The sequence below is a fragment of the Cololabis saira genome, chromosome 8 (assembly GCF_033807715.1).
Source record: "Cololabis saira isolate AMF1-May2022 chromosome 8, fColSai1.1, whole genome shotgun sequence".
NCBI lineage: Eukaryota > Metazoa > Chordata > Actinopteri > Beloniformes > Belonidae > Cololabis > Cololabis saira.
In genome coordinates this window covers 27832818-27854148 of record NC_084594.1, presented here as the reverse complement: position 1 = coordinate 27854148, position 21331 = coordinate 27832818, and the positions used below count along the sequence as shown (strand labels likewise).

Sequence of the window (21331 nt, the reverse complement as noted above, 5' to 3'; positions counted from 1 at the left end):
GCTTAATAATTAATCAACTTTATACTTTTAAATAGCTGAGTCAAATTCCTCACTTCAGTCCAATAAAGATGTAAGCAAGCAGCCAGCAGTGGTGAGGAAGCCCAGACTCTAATGAAGTCTGCTCTCCTGACAGGAGCTCGTTAATATTCCTTCCTAGTATTATTTTGTCAAACCCCTGTAATGCTCTATCCTATTTTAAAGAATTATGAACATTTTAAAGTTGTCCTTTTCCTGTTTCATCATCATAATTCTTCCATCAATTAAACGACATTTATATACATGATCAAGAATACAACAATTCAAATGTAATATAATTACACAAATATTATTTTATTTCATCTATTTTTTTTTCCTGGAACTTTTATTTTGAGTGGCTTATGTTTGCTTTAATTAACATCTAAAATACCTAATATTATTCCTTTACACATAAGATTTTTAATCACCTTTGATAATGGATTTAGCTGTATGCAGCATGTGGCTTTGGTTTTCTTTTTAGTCCTGTTACGTTTCTGGTTCTGGTGAAGATTGTTCTTGGTTTTCTTACACTCATTGCTTATTTAAGCTACATATTTATTTTGAATTATCACTCTCGGTGTGTTATTTTATACATTTGTTACCATTGTTTACCTGCTCTCTTAGTTTTCATTTGTAGGCTACTTTGTGATCCAATTAGTTCTTAGTGTGTATACAGTCTTTTCTCTCCGTCTGTGCATTGCTAGGTCATCGATCAACCGTCTTAACTGATAATTTGATTTATTATGTTAGTCTATATTTTGGGCTTTGTTCTTTTGCCTGTTTTGTATTTTTGTGGTTGTTTGCCACCTACATTTTCTTTTCTTTTTCCTCACACTCTTAAATTTTCTTCATTTCTTATCCACTTCAATAAAAGTTTGCTGCTCCTGCCTCCTGGTTTCGGTATTTGAAACACTACCCAGCCTCATGCTTGCTTGCGAGGTGACTGGATATGTTTTATCTGCCTGGAGCTGTTTTGACATCAGACTATTTTAATAAATGAGCTCACCCTCTAGGACTCATCAACAACACTTTGGTAAACATTTCAACAGGTTAGAGGAGTGGGGAGCAGCGAGGAGAGCTGCCTGGCTACAACAGGTATGGTTGAGAGACAGCCCCTTGATGTTAAATTGACATATCCTGTTTAAAGATTGAGTCCCCATGACAATGTCCTTCCCTTGTCTGAAAGCTGTCTAACCATATCTGAGACTTCCCAGCTCACCTCTGGTTATTGTCTGTCTTGCCTGTCCACAGACAGGATGTTATTAGAACTCACCAAGATGACAGGACTGTTGGAGGAGGCTGCACCAAGTCCCTTAAGCTATAGGGCTGCTGTGTTGGTTATCTTTAAACAGTTACAGAATGGCAGTTGGAATAAGGGCTGGAGTGGTCACCATTACTCAAAATCCGAGTAGGATCCGGCTATTTTCCAGCTTAAACCCGACACTTCACAGTCTGTCCTCCCCTCACAGCCAGAACGGGCTATTGACCAACATGCGTGAAGAAGACAGACGCATCTTCTTATGGAGCACTTTGTGTGAGAATGGCGTCAAGGTCATTTGAGGGTAACCACAAATAAGGAAATAAACAAATACACCCCGGTCGTCTCTACACACGTGACCGGAGAAGCGGTTCATGAGCGATGGAAGGCTCTGTGTCAATATCCACATCCACTCAATAATCTGCTGCACTCTCACACTATGTGGCCATGATATTTACAGAGCCCATTCTTATTAATGCCTTAGCAATAGTCTCAGTAACTGAGATTTGTCAGTGCAATGCAACGTGATGCGCTCGAAGAAGTGCTGCACGTGTTCACACCTCAGAATAACACCACCAGCAAGCCCAAATTCATCATTCTGCAGCAGAAGAAAACACAGCCTTGCCTCACGGTCCTCTAGTCGCCTTGAAGAGTAATACATCTCGTACGAATGCGACAAAACATTAGTTTGTGTTATTAAATAGTTCTTGACATTGGGCACACTCCATCAATAGAGTTTCTATTAGCTCAGATAATTCACTTCACATACACCTGGTCTGCATCATTCAGTCCACCACGGCGAAGGACTGGATGAATTAAAATGAATTGTACCTGGTAGCTCAGAATGCCCTGGGGGTCGTTGGCGGACGCACTCATGGCCTCTGGGTTAACCTGCTCAGCGTGCACGGAGTGTAAAGGTGAGATGTGACTGAGCCTGTCAGTCTCCGGGCGCTGTTTTCAGGACGTCTGGAAGAAGGAATCACGAGTTGGCCGCAAAAAACTCCCTCAGCTGCTGCAAACATATAACAGTTGACATCTCTTTCAGGTGACAAAAAATTGTGAGAATATTTATTTTGCCTCTCTTGTGTTGTGACGATGTGCCAGCCGCGCCTCCAGCTCCCCTCCCTCCTCCCGGCCTGGCTGCTATGAAGGCTGATTTATGGTCCCGCGTTACACCAACGCAGAGCCTACGCCGTAGGGTACACGGCGATGCGCCGTACGCTATGGCGTAGGCTCTGCGTCGATTTAACGCAGAACCATAAATCAGGCTATAGCAGGATGCAGACAGCATCACCGCAGCCGCAGCCAATCAGAGCAGCGAGGCGCACAACGGGCTGCGCCGCATTGCTGCCGACCAGCAGAGGAGGATGCTCCTCAGAGCTGCTCCATCGGACAAAATGTTCACTTTGAGAGTTTCCCTGCGTTCCCGCGGTGACATGAGCTTAACTTTTACAAGATGTTTCCCCTGCCACTTATTCATTTGATTAAAAGTGCTCTAATGTATGGAGATATTGAGACAGCACTTCCTGTGTTAGTTATTGAGGATTATGTGTTATTGGATAAGAAATGTAACAACAAGTTTATAAGTGCTGTCTTTAAGTCGAGATCCTTTAATGACTATCACAAAGGGTTATATTCTGACACTTCACAGTCTTATAAGTTTGTCTACACTAGAAAAAAGCCCACTCAAACTATATCAAATGGCCCATTCCCCCCAAAGTCAAGGAAACTCATTTTAAATTGATCAACAAATTGTATCCAACCGCTGAATTTTTGAGACAAAGATTTAAATTTGAAGTTGACCCCTGTGCTTTTAGTAATGAATCTGAAGAATCACTTGATCACATGTTTCTATTGTGTCCTGTCTCACAAACTTTTTGGCGTGAAATTAGAAATTGGCTATCTTTAAAAATGAATGACATTCCAAAATTAAAAATCGCTAATATTATATTTTACATATACAATTGACAAATCAGTGTCCTTCTTGGTTAATGTCATTCTCTTACTGACTAAATATCATATACACTGTTGTAAATGGAGAAAAATGAAGCCCTCTTTCCAATGTTTTTTAAATGATTTCAAAAGTTTTTTTGTCTCTATAAAAAATACTAAGTCAAATAACTCTGCAAAAGAATAATTCACCGATATATCAAAATATCTTTTATTTTAAGTCTCTTTCTGAAATGTCAATGCTATTTGTTTTAAAATTCCTTACTGTTCCTTTGTTATTAACTTTACTTGTCTACCTTATCATTTGTGTATATGTCTCTTGTTCATGATACCTCCCAAAATGTTCTATTTTCTTATATTATATTTCCTCTACTAGCAGTTTGTATAAAATGTGTTTTTCTTGTTTATAAATTGTGTTCAATAAAGAAAAAAAAACTTCTACAAGATGCTGCACAAACGGACTTTCCATCCAGCTAAGGCAATAGCGTACACTCGAGGCAAACGTGTGCCACAATATTCATAAAACTTTACTTTTTATATATCGTTAAAGATAAAAAGTTCAAAAGAAAAGAATATAAGCCTAGTTTAAATCAAAATAGACAACTCAGAGCTGGTAGAGGCTGGTGTCCTCTTTATCCGAGATCTCCCAGTTTGAGAGCATCTTAGATGGTTAACTCTAGAAACAGGCCTCAGATGATGTATGATTGTATGTATGTGTTCACTTTTTTATCTTTGGAATTTCATGTTATTTGTATTTAATTCTTTTTAAAAACTGTAATGGGGAACTTTGACTGCCAAACTAATTTTTAATATTTCAAGTCTATATACTGTGTTTGTAAAGTTGAACAAAGTTTAACTCCCTTAGAACTGTACTTGATGACTTTGATAAATACATTTCTTTCAGGTGAGACACTATAGCCTACTCCAAGCAATTTTTTACTTTTTTTCTTCTAAACATATGATTTTAATGGATCTCAGTATAAGGCATGTACAGCCCCTTTTTTTATTGTGCCATTCATTTTTTTAATGCAGCAATTATATATATATATACTAATAGTACTAAATACCTGTTTAGCATATAAGAGAGATACCAATCTTCACATGAGTGGATATCCCAATAAATTTACCCGAAGGTTAAACTGCTATATTTTAATGTCCATGGCACCACAATTAGAATAAGACTGAATAAATGGGTATCCAGGAGAATGCCTCTTCTTTTATAAAAGAATATAGAAGCACATCTCAGGTTTGCAAAACTGCACCTGAACAAACCCCAGGATTTCTGCAACAATATTATATGGACAGATGTGACCAAAGGGGTAGTGTTTCGCTTTAATGCCCAGTGGCATGCTTGGAGATGGCCAAACAGCATTTAAATAGAAAAAAACATTCCACAAACAGGTTAGCACAACTATTGAAAGATAACAATTTGATGGTATTTGCAGCCATAAAAATTGGGCACCATGCAGTCATTGAGTTGATTTTGGACTTATCTGCAAATCTTATTCTGGAGGCCTTACTCCAGAGTATTCTAGTGCCAGATGTGCTGCACACTCCCATGACAAATGTGACAGCTAAAGCTTGCTCAAAAATTGGGTCATGCACTGGGACTGTGATTCAATCAGCAGAAAAAAAAGTGACTTGAGATTTTGGAAAGACCTAGTCAAAGTCTGGAGTTCAACCTATTTCACACACCTGCTTCAATCCTATTGCAGGTCATGGGGGTTACTGGAGCATATTCCTGCTGTCATTGGGAAAGAGGTGGGTACAATCTGTACACAGAGGTGAAGGATAAAAATAACTATGCATGCTTCCACTCATCCCAACAAATAATTGAGAATAACCAGATTAGCTCACATGCATATTTTTGGACAACTACCTTGAAAAAACCTATGTAGGTATACATTTCTCACAGAAAGGCCCCATGTTCAATCCAATTAAATTATTTTCATTATAGTACATGTTTGTAACCAAATACAAAAAAATAATTGTTCTCTTTAGTTCCATGCTCAAGTTCAATAGGAAGCAACTTCTTAATCCTTGTCACTTATTTAATGAAGACATTTGTAAAAAAAAAAAAAAAAAAAAAGACAAGGATGTTCAAGGATGTTTTTCTTTTGGCTCTGATGAATCTGGATGCTATGGAAGCTGTGGGTGCTGAAGTGGGTGTTAGTTCCCCCATGACTTCAGTGCCCACACCCTGGGTGGGGTTGATGAAAGGGCCTTTCTGTGTGGAGTTTGCATGTTCTCCCTGTGTTCCCTTGGGTAGCTAATGTGACCTAATGTAATGCTACCTCACAAAAACATGCAGCAGTCCTGGGCTATACATGCCCCCTCTGGCCAGCCGGGGCGCCAGATGGGGTGGGGAGGATCTGGCCGGAATAGCGTGATCCTTCCACGCGCTACGTCTGGCCGGAGAAACCCCACCCTGTCTGGTGAAAAGAAGCGGCCTGCTCACTCCTCAGGTTAAGGAGGAGACCTGAGCTCAGTGCAGGGCCCTCCCAGGGTTGGTAGAGGGCACTTAGATACAGCACTGGGTGATGAAAATGGGAAAAAATCAGGGATAAAAATATATATATATATATATATATATATATAAAAAAAAAGAATTATCTGTGGTTATTATTCTGTGGTTATATTATCGCTTGATCTGTTTCAGTCAGGATTAGATCATAGCACAGTGCAAAAACAGATTTGCACTAGTTAAAGGAGCCGTCTGTAAGAAATGGCCAAAACTGGTACTGCAGTCACTTTCAAAATATTGTTGAGCGGCGTGTACCCTCCCCCTCCTCCCCCCGACCAGATGTTGCCAGGTAGGCTGCAGAATGCAGCAGGAACGTAGGCTGCCATGGCTGCGATAATTAGAGCCGAGCTGGCAACCCGGATGCCGAAACAATACTGACTTGGTGATTGGGAGATAGGTGGAGGGTGGAGCTTCAGAAACAATACTGACTTGGTGATTGGGAGATAGGTGGAGGGTGGAGCTTCAGAAACAATACTGACTTGGTGATTGGGAGATAGGTGGAGGGTGGAGCTTCAGAAACAATACTGACTTGGTGATTGGGAGATAGGTGGAGGGTGGAGCTTCAGGCCAAAACAAAAAATGACAACATAAACATCAGTTGAGGGCTGCAACTCCTCTTTTTAAACGGGAATATCCTGGCTTGAGTGCTGTTGTCAGTGACATAAGTATTTGAAATTAACATGATTTTTAAATGTCTGTTGACATATCGGGGTCATTTTATGATTCGTTTTATTATTGCTCTTACATACAGCTCCTTTAATGAGACAATCTTCACTCAATCAGTCTTCACTTGCCTAATTAGGTCTCAGTGCTGCAGGTGATACAGTTATTCATATTATTCTATTACAGAGCCTTGAGCATGTTTTGGGAATTAAAGAAACTGCTGAGGAATTCTGTTTTGTTCATGTGAACAAAGTGTTTTCCTGAAAAAATAATAGTCATCTTGTTCCACAGAGTTTTGTCCTTGGACGAATACTTTTTAATTTGTAGAAGACTCTATTTTTTATTAAACAATAATGTATAACTGCCTGAAAAGAATTTACAGGAGTGATAAGACATTTTTTCCAATTTCATATTCTCTTCACTGGCATCCTGGTAAACCAGGAGTTCAGAATTATTCTCACATAAAGTCCTTGATGGTCAGGCTCCATCATGACTTAAACACCTTTGAGTCAGTTAAAGACCAACTGACCACCTGGATCTCTGTCGTACCTTTGGTTCACAATAAGAAGACCCGCAGAGACTGTTGATGTTTTTACAAAGAGGCTCAAGACCCATCTCTTTAGTCAGGCTTTTAACTGACTCATTTAACTCTTTTAATTTTTTATGCTCACCCCTATTTTTATTGGATCTTACTACTCTGTTTTATATTAATCTTTAGTTTATCCTGTTTTATCATATTTTATTTTCATTGTTTTTTCTCATGTTATATCTAAATGTTTTAGTCGTTATTTATGGTCTATTTTATACATTCTACTGTCTTATTTTTTTAGTTTTTAATGTCTTGCTTTCTAGACATACTTTTAGGATTTTATGTTACGTTATACTTTTTAAACTCTTTTAGTGTATCTTATTCTGCTTTCTTGCAGCTTCTAGCTCCAGTGTTTCCTCATGGGGAGCCTCCATGCTGGGAGTGACTCTGGCCTGCAGGGGGTCGTCCTGGGGGTCGTCCTGGAGGTGGTTCTGGCCTGGATGGTGGTGGAGCTCTGCACCACGGCTTCACCGCTGTGGTGTGGACTCCTCTATCCGTCCGGGCCGGGATGGTCTCTGTGGAGCTTGTAGCTGCGGGCTATGAGACCTCCTGGCGTGGACGGCTCCCTGTTTCCATTTCCTCACCTGGATCCTCTGTGATCAGCCGTGTCTACGCCGTGTGTCTGCGTGTGTGTTTGTGTGTGTAACTTGGGTGAATTGTGGTGTGCTTGTGTCTGTCTGTGTGTGTGCGGTAAGTTTTATGTTTATTTGTTTTATGTAAAGCACTTTGTGTTGCATTTTATGTATGAAAGGTGCTTTATAAATAAAGTTTGATTTGATTTGATTTGATTTGAAGAACAGGAGACTTAGCCTTCAGTTGTCTGGCTCCTCCCCTATGTAACCAGCTTCTATTTTAACTTTAGAGGAAGCCATTTCTACCTAGAAAATTACATTGAAAACTAACTTTTTGATCAATCCTGTAGGGCTGGCGTTTTTGTTATGTTGCTGTGGAGGAGGAAATATCAGGTTGCATCATTCCTAATTCTTCTCTCTTCACATTTCTGTTAATTCCATGTTTTGTTTTCATCTCTGGTCTAATGTTTTTGTGTTTGTTGGTGTCTCTGGCCTGTCCTTTCCATAGTCCCAACTTTTTCTGTTTTTAGGGTATGTTCTAACCAATTCTAAACGTAACTAAAATGTAACATATTATATGTCAATATCCATAATTATATGTCAATATAATTAATAATTAATTATGTAAAGTTCATACACTTTGTAGCCTACTAAAATCTTAATTTAACCGGTCTAAAATTACTTTCAAACCCAATATTATAACTTTTCAGATAGATTTTGAAATAAAGATGGCTTCAGCAATAAAAGTTTGTGGGAGATGACGACAACGATCGAGGCTATCATCACCAACGCCACACCATAACAGAGGCTATAGGGAAGCTTCCGTCGCCACCTGGTGGGAGCTTATAAGATTGTCGACAAGAGAGTATTTGCATGACATTACATTACAAGAGAGTATTTGCATTACATTACATTACCTCGCCGTCCTGTTTCAGCGTCCTGTTTCTGCGGAGACTGCTGTTACAGTTGCTATGGCAACCATAAACATTTTGAGAGAGCATGCACGGTTGTCATGGGAACTGTTTGAAGGACGCATGAAGGAAGCCGGACAGCGCCTTTCCATGGACATATAATAGTCACCATTTCTTTTTTCAAAGATTGATTTGTAACACCAGTTTTAATGGATGTCTAATCGTTATTATCGGAGATGACAGATAGAAAGGTGGACAGTGTGCAGGTATGTCGTCAGTTTATGCCTGTTGGTGTCTGCATGTGCCTCTTGTACGCACGAGTTCGTCAGCACGGTGGTCAGTCAGTACAAATTAAGATGCCTGCTTGACCCATTTTACATTCTTCTTCAGTGGCTGCATGGACATAAGTAGGTGTCACATGCCTTACTATTTATAGTAAAGCTTTCTCTCTGTAATTTTCATCTGCAGTGGAAACCTCGTTGTTCAGATCTGACAGCTTTCTTTAGTAAAAAATAACTATAAAAAAGTACCTGAGGAGGGTTAATAGATCAGTGCGATTTTGTATATGCTCTGCTAAAAGCATGCTGTCAAGCATCTGCTTTCTTCTCCACAACAGGTCTACACAATGATATGTTGAGGAGAGAACAAAACAGAGGTAACATTTCAAACAAATGCCAGGTAAGCCAACAAACATATATTGCATGTAGAAAGCAAATATGTGTGCGCACATTAATTGTTTTTTCTTCTTCTTTTTTTTTTAAACATTTAATTGTTTTCCAGTTTTACAATCCACAGTGGCTCCTCTGGAGGGGGGGCCACATTGCAGTGTGTCACGCTTGCCACCAATCAAAGCAACAGACGGGTTGAAAGCAGCCAGAGCAGCGGTGAAAAAAGCAGTAAAGGTGTAATATGTAATAAAAAATACATTAAATAAAGATTTTGCTGTGATGCATCCATTACTGTATGTTTTTGTTTTTCTGTTTCTCCTCCAAAATACTTTCCTCAGTTGAAGAAAGTATTTTCAGTGCAGGGACCGTATCCTGTGATACGTGCTGCCTTGTGGGCCCGAGGGTGGGTGGAGCGCTGCTTGCCCAGTCCAGTCCAGAGAGCACTTCGGTCTCACGGATATGATGAGGAGGAGGATGGTGGTGGTGATGGGGATAGCAGTGCTGATGCAACTGGAGAGGCAACAGGATTTGGTAAATTTGTATTGGCTTAATGATCATACCAGTTTTACACATTTTGGACACGTATTTTTGAAAGAAAAAAAACGTAATTGCTTCGTAATTTAAATATTTTTAATTGTTAAAGTATTTCAATTTTATATTTAATAATGCAGATCCTGTAGCTGTAAACGCTACACGTACATGAGGGATTAAATTATCATACCTTCATCATTAAACTTAAAAAAAGGCCTGATAGAAACACACTTCTTTGCATATGTAAGACAGCTTTACACACACAAACACCCTTCTCTTATCTCTTTACAGAGGGAGTGGGTGAGGGCAAGAAAGACGAGAACCTTGATTACATGTATGACCTCATGGTAAGTTACCATCTAAGTGACTCAGTAACTTAGAACGTTGATATCTTGCATAGAGTGAAAGCAAATACATTTATCCACTGTGTCTGTTTCTCGTTAACTTAACTTAGTCTCGCCTGGTTCGAAATGAAACTACATATTTCTACTGGACATGTCGAACGGATCAAATAGACCGCCTCGCCCTACAGAATGATCAAATGATCAATCACTTTGCAAATGCTGGAACATTTACAACAAAGGTGCGTGAAGAAACTGACTGACTAAAAGAAATGCACGTTTTTCAGCTTGGTCCAGGCTCCTCCCGGGGACTCCTGCACATACTTGTGTTTCTCTCAGGTTGGGCTGTGCAAGAACCTGCGACAACTTCGGTGGTTTGACGCAGCAGATCCTGATAACTTCTTCCCAAGATGCTACAGTCTTGGAGAAGAGGAGGAACAGCAAGCATTCATAGGTCTGCTGTTAAACCAGTGTTGAAAGATCATAAAATGCTGGGGGTTTGTAGGGTTACCCGTGGTCTCATATTCTTTAACACTGCTTTTTCATCTCTTATGAAACTGAAGAGGACTTCAGGAGGACAGCCTGTACCAGCCTCCTGCAATATGTGGTTGAGACAAGTGCTTGGAGAACAGATGGAGCAGAGGGTGAAAGACAAAAAGACAAGGACAGTGCTGAAGACAGTAAGTTGTTTATGAAAAGTAAATAGAAAATACATAAGATGTTATGACATAAAGAAGAAGCAGTAATATTCTCCTTCAGTATCAATTTTGTCTCCCTCCCCGTCTCTGCAGAGTTATATGGCTATCAAAATCAGTTTGTGGGTCCAGAAATTATTGACAGAGCTTTACAAGTGAGTCAAGAATTTCTCAGTATTTTGAGGCATTGTGACATCGATGTAACGGAAGAAGCATGCCCTTCTCTGGGGGAAGAACAGTGGGATGAGTTTTTGCAAGATTACTACAAGGTTGCTCAGTGAGTATCTTTTCTAGGATTTGTTAAAAAATGATAGCCTTCAAGTGAGACTCTACTGTACTGTTACTTCCTTTGGCTCATCAAGTCAATAACCTGGAGGTCATTAAGAGTCAGAAATGTATTTCACTGAAAAAGAAATCTGAGTTTACATAATATGAAAACCTGTGAAAAATAGTCTAGTATTTCAAGATCTGCAGATATGTAAACGTTTCAAAACCAGATTTGGTCCATAGAAGCACTCGGTTTACTCATTTATGGAGTTAGTCATATTTTAAATAGGAGGCAACTGGAGAAATCATGTCAAAGATGCATAGTTTTGTATACCAAAAATATAAAATGTACAAAACGGTGTATTTGCAATTCCAACACAGATTGTTCTGTATGTAGCAAAGGTGCAGTGATCCGAGGCAGCGGCGCGTTTGTAGCGCGCTGTCAGGACATGTTAGCCAGCCTGAAAGAGGTTTGTCCTCAGCTGGACATAGATGGACTGAACAACATCTGGATTACCAAACCAGGAGCCAAGTCAAGGGGAAGAGGTGAGCCTTTTTCCCTTTTTTTTTTTTAACCATTCACGGTTGCTAAAATATTAGTTAAAAGATAAATGTCCCGCTCAGGAATTAAGTGTATGAATCGCCTGGACAAGATTTTGGCTCTCGCGAAGACTGACAGATTTTTAATGAAGTGGGTGGTTCAGAAATACATGGAACGTCCCCTGCTAGTCCACGGCACAAAGTTTGACATCCGTCAGTGGTTCCTTGTTACCGACTGGAATCCTCTGACTGTCTGGTTCTACAAAGACTGCTACCTACGCTTTTCCTCTCAGCCCTACTCAACAAAAACTCTGCACAGGTGAGCTAAAGGAATGAAGTAAATATGTTGTTCTTGAGCTTGAAATCAAGATAATAATCCAAGGGGGATTGAACGTGCCCCTTTGATTGTTTTATGTTATTCAGAACACTCCCTACATTAAACTCCATGTATTTTCCTCAGATCAGTCCACCTGTGCAACAACTCCATCCAGAAGCACTGTCAGCCTTCTTCTAGCCGCCATCCAGGATTGCCTGACGATAATATGTGGTCCTGCTCTCAGTTTTGCTCTTTCCTGCAGCGGCAGGGTCGTAAGGAAGAATGGGCATCAGTGGTGGTCCCGGGCATGCAGAAGGCGGTGATTCATGCCCTGCAGACAGCTCAGGGCCAAGTCAAGCAGCGTAAGGCAAGCTTTGAACTTTATGGAGCTGATTTCATGTTGGGTAGAGATCTGAAGCCTTGGCTTCTGGAGATCAATTCCAGTCCCACTATGTCCACCTCCACCGCTGTGACTGCACGGCTCTGCCCTGCTGTGCAGCTGGACACACTGAGGGTTGTGTTAGACCAGAAGACTGGTCCTAAGGCTTACACAGGAGGCTTCCAGCTAATCTATAAACAGGTTGGACTATCTTCAGAGTCAATAAGTGTTTACTTCTGTGATAATGCTTTTGAATAATTGGTGTTATACTAAACTCCCTTTTTTTATGTGTTGCGTTTCCAGTCTGCAATTGAAGTTCCTCACTACAAGGCACTAAACCTGCTGTTGGAAGGACACGCCCTACGTCAACCCAAACCTTTGCATTGTGAAAAGATTCCACCTGTTGCTGTCCACACCTCCTATCAGCAGCGTCCTCCAGAGGAGGTGGAGAAAGGATATGACCCATCAAGCCAGAAGTCACGCACAGTAGCTGCTCGTTGCCACTCAGGCTTAGAGAACCAAGAGAGGATGATAGTGATGCCCACATCTCCAAAAAGAGAACCTAATATAAGAGCAGAGGTAAAAAACGCCCACAATGTTCGCAGGTTTTCCCACAATCTTCTTCGCAAACGGTCTTTGAGGGTGCACCATGAACCTCAGGCAAAAGTGCATCAGTCTGGTGCCAGTGCTGGTGTTTACAGAAAGACCCTTGTACCAAGGAGTATTTCCTTCTCCCTCGGCCCTCCTCACAACGAACCAGAGGGTCAATCTCAGTTCAGTGCTCATAGCGGGTCACGCATCTCCGGATCCTTTCTTCTTCAGACAACTTCTGAACCTCAACACGAGACCTCTACTCAGTTCTTTCCTTCAATCCAGGGCCCCCTTCCTAACCTGGATGTCGGTCACCAAGCGTTACTTATTCCTCCTTTCTCAAAGACAAAGGACATGCAAAGGAAAGAAATGTATGTATGGAAAGCACCTAATCATTTTTAAGAAATGTCACTAGCATTGTTTATAATAAATCTGATTAAACCTAATACAGAGCACTTGGTACTATTCTATTAACCCCTATGTTTTCAACATACAGCATCTTATTGCCATCTATCTACTTATGGAAGTATTTTAGTTCTCCAGCAGGTGGCAATAAAGATCTTAGCACTTGTTTGGCTACTACAAGAAATACAAACTCAGAAAAAATATACCCTAATCAGATTAAGTATCTTCAGTGCCAAATGCTTATGCAGTTGTCCCAGTGGCTGTAGTTGTAAACTACAGCATCATGAGTGCCCCAGGTCATGTGAGAAGTCGCCCGTCAGAAGATTCTTGAATCATTCACATTTGCCTATATTTATCAGGTGTTCATCTTACACCAAAGGCTCAGAGGACCAACTAACTGAAGTAAGCCCTCTGGGCAGGCAATATTTTCTTCAAATAATCTGCAAACTACAATAATTGAACACATAACTCCGATTTTTAGAAGAGCATCAACTTGAAGAGAACTAGTTTGAAAGGAACTAATGATGTTTCAGGTTCAAAATCACAGCGTCAGACTTCACTTTGCACAGATAAACCAGATATAGAATAAATCAGCAGTTCTGAAATAAAAATGGAAACAATGATATGCGTTCGATTAGCCTGTGGTGTTTAACACTGGAAATGTTGCCATATCACTGACAAATAGGATCAGTCAATACCGGTAGTGATTTGACGAGTGCAACCATGTTTTGTGGTTACAGTGCAGAGCACAGATATCAGAGGACAGATCTCAATTCTTGTCTCGGTTGAACTCTTTGCACCCTCATCTGTTTGCATGACACCGAACACCCAGATAGTTGACTAGGAGCTTCAGTTCTGCTTTTAGACAGATGTACTCTGATCTTGTGTTGTAGATACATGAATCTGAATATTTTCACACACACTCTCCATCTCTTTCATTCACAAACAGCCAATCAAAATTTCCACAGGAAAAATACTTTATTAATACACTTATATAACATTTATAGACAAAATATGTACATCAAACACCTTTCTTTAGGTCCCAAAATACAAAATCTTAAGTACCTCTCTCTATAGAAAACTAGTCTTCTGGTAAAACTTACATTCACATCTCCACTCCTTACTTCTTGTGACTCCAGTATTCTTACATAATACAGAGAATAAACATCTGAGATTTATCAACTTTTCACAAAAGGCAACAGCAAGAACAAACACCGGGTTTGACTTGAGCAGAAACAGATGTTGAGTATGCAGACGAGGTCCAGCACAGTGCTACAGAATGTACATGGTCTGAGTACACAAAATTGTCCACACACATAGCACCCAAAGTGCAGGAACATGTATCAAAAATAGAAATGTACAAGAAGTCTATGGACAATAATTAGAGGAATCCATTTCAACTGTATGTCTTTCAAAAAATAAAATAAAAAGACAATTCATTCACTTTGGCCATGTGGTACCCTCACCCCTGTGTGTTCACACTTAAGAACATGTTTGATTTTATTGCGGCAGTTGCCGTCATCTCTGGTTAAAGGGGCGTCTTCAGTAATCAGAATGGTGAGCAAAGGGTATAGCTGACAAACTTTGGCTAACTTCTTACTCCTAATTTGGTGCAAAAGCCTCTAAATGGCGTGTTTTTTCACAACAGCTATGAGTGAGATGCATCAGCGTTATCTGCATTTACACTTCAACAGCAGCATCGAAAACATTTCTTACTTTACATTCAACCAATGTGTGCGCGCGCAGAACAGGTGCGGTTTATACAATACATGTGTGATGGGGAGGACCACTGAGCTTTAAACATTCAACCAGAGCTTCACATCCCTCTCAGTATGGTCGGCTGCTGCCCCTGCCTCTGGGATCACTTCTACAAGCCCTCTGTTAGCTTTTTAACCTCCAAACTGAGGATTTAAAATAAAAAAAAAAAAAAAAGGAGATGAGTGATTATGTATTATGGAACAGCTCAGTCTTATTCTCCGTCTTGCTACTGACTCTGCCTCCCGCTACTAGAGCTCGATTGAATCCCTTCCTGTTCCATCATCTCTCATTCTTTGGTTTCCAGGTTGAGGGGTGGTACTTGCTTTAGCGCCTGAAGGAGTGCGGGAGAGTCCATGGGGGTCTGGGACATGGCTGGGGCTGGAGAACCTCCCCGGGGGGACAACACTAGCTGAGGTGGGGATGGTCTTTCGCTGGGTATGGTGGGTGAAGAGCCTCCCATGCCAGGGTAGAGCATGGGCATAGCTCCTGGGTACCAGCATTTTTCCAGCATTGGCAGGTAGGCTGCAGCAGAGGGTGGAATGAGGTAGAATGGCATGCAAAGAGGGTGTCGTGGAGGAGGTGGGTGGTTGGGGGAAACGCTCATGTAACTACTGTAACCACTAGAGGATGAAGAAGACGATTCCCCGCCTGAGAGCAACTCGTCCTCAGAGGACTCCATGCGGGGTCGTTTGTGGCGTGGCTCGTCATCCTCCAGCTTGATGCTGGAGCTCTGCCTGTCACCCGCCGGCCGTTTTTGCTGGCTCTCCTGACCGTAGTAATCTGGGCGTCTCTGGGGCACACCGGATTCAGTTTTCTCCAGCTCACCCCCGTAGCCGCTGTCTGTGTCTGTATCACTGCCGCTCTGCTCACTGCTCGGTAGAGCGTACGCCCGCTGGATGACAGGCACGCAGTTCTTCCTGTAGCCGTCAGTGGGTTTGGAGGGCGAGCTGGTGGGAATCTCCTTGTCAAGTTCATGCTGGTGATAGGCAGGGATCTCCTCAGGGCGAGGACTGATGGGGGTGCGGGGTCGGGTGGGACTCTGCAGTACTTCTGCAGCTAACTTGTGAAGGTGGTTGATTACATGGGATGGCCTTAAGTCTCCCTCAGACTCGTGACTAGCCATGTATTGAAGAATCTCCTTCGCACACATGTGGAAACCAGAGCGAAACATCTCCTCTGACTTCTCCTGGCTGACAGAAGGCTGATCTATTAAAAACAAGACATAACACTGTCAAAAATTCTGCAATTTCATGTATAAGTGAGGCTGATGTTTTTATATTATTCCCTTTTCCAATAACTACATTTGACATTTCCTTCCAGCTTTTCACAATCCTGTCATTCATTTGACAAATTAGCATTCTGTCTGTCAAAGCCACTCTGTTCTACAGGTACTCAACATGTGTGGGAGTATGTGTATGTGTAAATAACTGCAGCTCACCAATTTGCATGCCACTCTGCAGAGCGAGGATCTTCTGCTGCTGTTGCTCCAGGAGGGAGGTGAGGGCTTTCACATGCTTGAGCGTAAGCTCTAAAACCACAGCCTTCTCCAGATGGCCCAGCGTCTGAGGGAAACACGCACAGTCAGCACATCCTGATCGCTTATATAACTCAGACACACTAAGCTGCACTACCGGTCTGCACAAGGTCTCTGCTGTCACATATCAATTTGCAAATGAACATCAGCAACCATTAGGATATTAAAATACAAATAATAATGATATGTACGTATACATATATATATATATACATATACATATATTTATATACATTTAGATATATTCGTGTCTTGTCTTTATAATAAGTTATAGTGTTAAACAAATAGAAAATAGATTTTTAATGTTTAAAAATAGATTTTAAATAAAGCCAAAGAAACATGACAATAGGCTCATTCTCTTTAGTGGGAGCTGCTGGTGAGAGCAGCACGGGTGTAGTTCCCGCATGGGGCCACTAGATGGCGCATGCTGCTCAATACTGTTGAATCCCATTATCCCTCCCAGCAAACCAAATAAAACTTACGGTGAGTTTCAGGTGTTCGGGTAATAAATCTTTTAGATGAGCGATGCATTCATTTATCCTGTCTCGTCTCTTCTTCTCAATAAGTCTGTGGGGCAGCTTGTAGGTATCCTGCAACAATAAACATGGATATTGCGTAAATTCATAGGCAGTTACACCCACAAGGAAGAATCCAGGAGTTATGTCATAGCAGGAATTAGGTCAACCATTTATGGGAACTGCTGCCACAATTTTGTTTTCCTTCAAGATTAAACACATTAAGATCTATGGTCATAATATTGGAAGTTAGAGAAAAAATATTCATAACAACACTTTAAACAAAAAATATACCTTGCTTTCCTCTCCTCTCTTCATTCCCCGCCTTGGTTTGTACACGTACATAGGGAAATCCATCCTATGGTGAGGAGAGAAAAAAAAGTGCACAGGAGTGAGAAATGACTGTGTTTTTGTGTGAAGTGCAAGTTTCAGGAAAGAAAATGTTTCCATGAGGAAAAGGGCATGTGTCCAGAGTGTAACTTACCCCTGCACGTCTGACAGATCAGCCTGGCGCTTGGACAGAGGAGGCGGCTGCGCGCTGGGAACTCGCTCCATTGTTTCTTTGTTTTTTAATACTCCAATAACACCGTCAACAGTCAAAGCACTTTTTGGATTTGCTCACAAATAACCACGCATTTATTTACGCGCAATGTAGCTGAAAAGTAGTCTGAAATACACTAAAAAGAGAGGCGGAGAAAAAAAATTCACGCATTTGTCATTCTGAAGGACGATTGTTATTAATTGTAAGCTTTATCTCAGGTCTAAGAAACGCTTAAAGGTTAGTTCCTGTGAATCCCACGTCGTGGTCCCGCCGCAGAAGGAAGTCAACCCTCTTGGCGGCGCGTTGGGAAAGTGGGGGAGGACGGAGCGACGACTTAAATAAACCCTCTGACTCTCCGCTCAAGCCTGAGTTATGGTTCCGCGTTAAATCGGCGGCGTAGGGGTACGCGGCGACGCGCACCGTACGTTGCGCGTCGCCGCGTACCTCTACGCCGTAGGCTCTGCGTTGGTGTGACGCGGGACCATAAACCAGGCTGGAGTCTGACCTACCTCTGTCACATGAGCCTCACGTGTTTCACCGCGCTGCATCCGCGGCGGCGGGCCCGCCCCGCTCCCTCCAGATAAGGCTTCTCAGTGGACGGACGGCGGGTGACATCGGCGCAGGGGGCGGGGAGTGTGGATCCCGTGTACCACCATGCTGAAGTGTATGGAAACAAGGCAGTGCAGGGAAACGTGCTGGCGGCCGCCCAAGGCTGGAGTTCAGCGGGCCTTAGCGAGACAGCCCAGCGGGCACACAACCCGCCCACGCCGCTAGAGATCTACAACACATTTGAGACTAGAGTCGGAAAACACGCGCGCATCCTCATGCTATACTGATTTTAGGTCCCTTGAGCTCCAGACAGGGGGACAAACCTACGACGGAGTATTAGGGCCAAACTAAGACAAAAAAAAATTGGAAATTACGAGAATAAAGTCATAATATAATGAGAATAAAGTCGTAAAATTATGAGAATAAAGTCGTAATGTTGCGAGAATAAAGTCGTAATAGAATAAAGTCGTAATATTATGAGAATAAAGTCGTAATATTACGAGAATAAAGTCGTAATATTACGAGAATTTAAGTCGTAACATTACGAGAATAAAGTCGTAACATTACAAGAATAAAGTCGTAACATTATAAGAATAAAGTCATATTACGAGAATAAAGTCGTAATTTATGAAAATAAAGTGTTAATTTATGAGAACTCTAACAGGAAGAGTGTTAAAATGTTGAATGTTGAAGCATCTTGTGAAGTTATATTTATAATATATTAAGTATTACGACTTTATTCTCGTAATATTACGACTTTATTCTCAAAATATTACGACTTTATTCTCGCAACATTATGACTTTATTCTCAAAATATTACGACTTTACTCTCGCAACATTATGACTTTATTCTCGTAATTTTACGACTTTATTCTCATATTATTATGATTTTATTTTCGTAATTTCCTCCAATTTTCCTTTCCTTTTTTCCTTAGTTTGGCCCTAATACTCGTCGTACAAACCATACCTGTAAAGTTTTGGATTTAAAAATACAGGGAATTGTCCACTGCTGTCCTGTCCACCAGCCCAACCTAGATCAGGCATCTTACATTTGAAAACAGATTTACAACAAATCTAAAATAACTACCTCTCAACCACTTACGACTACAATTATGTACCCAGAATCTGATAGTTCTACCTTTGTTGAAACTGAAATGCTGTGGGCATTCTTATGTATGTTCCTATAATATTCAATTCAATTCAATTCAATTTTATTTATAGCGTCTATTACAACAGAAGTTGTCTCTGGGCGCTTTCCAGAGACCCAGAACATGACCCCCCATTAGCAATTATTACATAAACATAGCATAAACAATGGCAGGTAAAAACTCCCCTTTAAGAGGGAAGAAGCCTTGAGCAGGACCTGGATCATAAGGGGGACCCTCCTGCCGGATAGATAGATAGATAATAGAGCCTAAATGAAAACACAACGAATTAAAGCACATGTATTTATTTTAAATATTTTTAGTTTATATACACAGTTTGTTTTCAAGTGAAACATTTACATTTTTTTTAATTTGTCATTTTCACTCATGTAGCTCTCTAGCATTCATGACTGATGACACAGACGCATGTTTCTGCGTCTCCAGCTTTTATATCTTTCAGAACTCGTAAATGAGCCCCATCCTGCTCCTCTTTAGGAAAGTAAATTCGCTTTCCCATTTTTAGAGATATTTACACGAAGTCTAAGCTTTTTTTTGCAGAAATCTCTCTTGTTACATCCATGCATCTCTCTGATAGTGATTTGTTATTCCGAGTTTGCCCTCGTCGTCGCCTCTAACCTCGCGAGAACTGCCACCCAGGCTACATACAGCAGGTGGCTGTTCTCGCGAGGCTATTGACAATTCAGTTTGCTGTTTTAAAAATAATATTATAAAACGGGAGATTGAGGGGAAAATACTAATACAGGAGGGGGACGGCGGGAAAGAGGGGTAAAATACGGTAGTTTCCCGGCCAAAATGGGAGACTTGATACAGGTATGGGGACAAACGTCCCCAATGTTAGATATTAAAAGTCCGTATAAGAATATTAAGAAGACAAAGATCGGTGACACTGGTCTACATTTCCGCAGAAGAAACAGGGCTGGTAGAAACAGTTCAACCAGGGTGGCCAAACCACGTGCACCTGAGCGTGAACGTGCCGTGTAGTGTCCGTGAAGGCTGATTTATGGTCCCGCGTTACACCAACGCCGAGCCTACGTTGCGCGTCGCCGCGTACCCTACGCCGTCGATTTAACGTGGAAGCATAAATCAGGCTTGAGGCTGTGCAGCGTGTCACGTTGATCTCCTCATGGAGCTGCTGAGAGCAGGAACGTCCTGCCCGTGCAGCTGCACCTGTCTGCCACCGCTGCAGGCTGCTGCACACGCACTCACTCACATGACTGTTTGGCACGAAAACGAGGGGAAAAAAGAGCTTTCTTCTGGAAAAGATTGTCAATACAGCAAATGATAAGTCGCCTTCGCGTTTGTGATTGGGAAATAGGCTATTTCCCAATGTTTTCCGCAATGCGAAATAGCCTATTTCCAATCACAAATGCGAATTAAAATGGTACAATGAGAAATATTAGTTTATAGTTTTATTTGTTTAAAAAAAATGGTATTCAAAACAAAATCAACTCCGAGGAACAGGTTTGTACCTAATAACACCATGACATGACTGCATTTTAACATGCGGTCCACCGCAACAAGTTGTTTTTCTCAGTGTGGATAAATGTCGGATCATGATGGTACAAAGTACTCGAGTTGTAAAAAAAATCCGGGGGGATGGTGGATTATATGATATGGGGAAGATAATTTGTGCTGAATACAAATAATATAATATATTACAAATAATAGCACTGACCAAAACACCTGCAGAAATACTGCAGGAATGACATAGCAGCAGTTAAATGCAGCCTTCTGTAAGCTTTAAATATCCACTGGGCTTACATCAAATACATAAAAACACAACAATAAAAAACAGTTTTCTGAACTTATCAATATGACTGTCCTTCACAGGATAAGTAAAATGGATCACTGCAAAAACTCAAAATCTTAACGAGAATATTTGTCTTATTTCTAGTTAAAATGTCTCATTTTAGTAAAAAAAACCCATTACACTTAAAACAAGACTCATCACTGGAAAAAACAACAATTTTCACCTGTTTCAAGTAGATTTTCACTTAAAATAAGTAGAAAAATCTGCCAGTGGAACAAGATTTTTTTTGCTTGTAATGAGAAG

The 21331-nt window shown here is 41.1% G+C and overlaps 3 protein-coding genes across 4 annotated transcripts in view; 1 reads left to right on the top strand and 2 right to left on the bottom strand.

Moving 5' to 3' along the window:
• slc4a8 (solute carrier family 4 member 8) overlaps positions 1-2340 on the bottom strand; it is a 34876-nt gene extending 32536 nt beyond the window's left edge. For both annotated transcript variants that reach the window (XM_061727547.1, XM_061727548.1), the window contains exon 1: positions 2105-2340. In XM_061727547.1, coding sequence (XP_061583531.1) covers positions 2105-2149 — 45 coding nt within the window. In that variant the 5' untranslated portion in view covers positions 2150-2340. The remainder of the gene's footprint in view (positions 1-2104) is intronic.
• Positions 2341-8484: 6144 nt separating this feature from the next.
• Positions 8485-13212, top strand: ttll3 (tubulin tyrosine ligase-like family, member 3). Its single transcript, XM_061728596.1, has 13 exons — positions 8485-8748; positions 9099-9160; positions 9263-9384; positions 9489-9681; positions 9973-10028; positions 10136-10264; positions 10362-10476; positions 10586-10702; positions 10814-10994; positions 11382-11530; positions 11609-11843; positions 11985-12420; positions 12523-13212. The coding sequence occupies exons 2-13, from the start codon at positions 9154-9156 to the stop codon at positions 13210-13212; spliced, it is 2430 nt and encodes an 809-aa protein (XP_061584580.1). The 5' UTR covers positions 8485-8748; positions 9099-9153.
• A 962-nt stretch (positions 13213-14174) lies between these two features.
• Positions 14175-17893, bottom strand: LOC133448731 (class E basic helix-loop-helix protein 40-like). Its single transcript, XM_061727546.1, has 5 exons — positions 17507-17893; positions 17317-17380; positions 16990-17097; positions 16412-16535; positions 14175-16179 (listed from the first exon to the last, which is right to left on the bottom strand). The coding sequence occupies exons 1-5, from the start codon at positions 17575-17577 to the stop codon at positions 15260-15262; spliced, it is 1287 nt and encodes a 428-aa protein (XP_061583530.1). The 5' UTR covers positions 17578-17893; the 3' UTR covers positions 14175-15259.
• Between the last annotated feature and the right edge of the window lie 3438 nt (positions 17894-21331).

Bases quoted from the DNA above. Each gene is read 5' to 3' on its own strand.
- ttll3 (XM_061728596.1), top strand. The intron at 9,682-9,972 runs GTAAATTTGTAT...ATCTCTTTACAG, and splicing joins TGGAGAGGCAACAGGATTTG to AGGGAGTGGGTGAGGGCAAG. The intron at 10,703-10,813 runs GTAAGTTGTTTA...CCGTCTCTGCAG, and splicing joins CAAGGACAGTGCTGAAGACA to AGTTATATGGCTATCAAAAT.
- LOC133448731 (XM_061727546.1), bottom strand. From the start codon at position 17,577: ATGGAGCGAGTTCCCAGCGCGCAGCCGCCTCCTCTGTCCAAGCGCCAG. The intron at 16,536-16,989 runs GTAAGTTTTATT...TGTTTCCCTCAG, and splicing joins CCGAACACCTGAAACTCACC to ACGCTGGGCCATCTGGAGAA. The intron at 16,180-16,411 runs GTGAGCTGCAGT...TGTTTTTAATAG, and splicing joins GCAGAGTGGCATGCAAATTG to ATCAGCCTTCTGTCAGCCAG.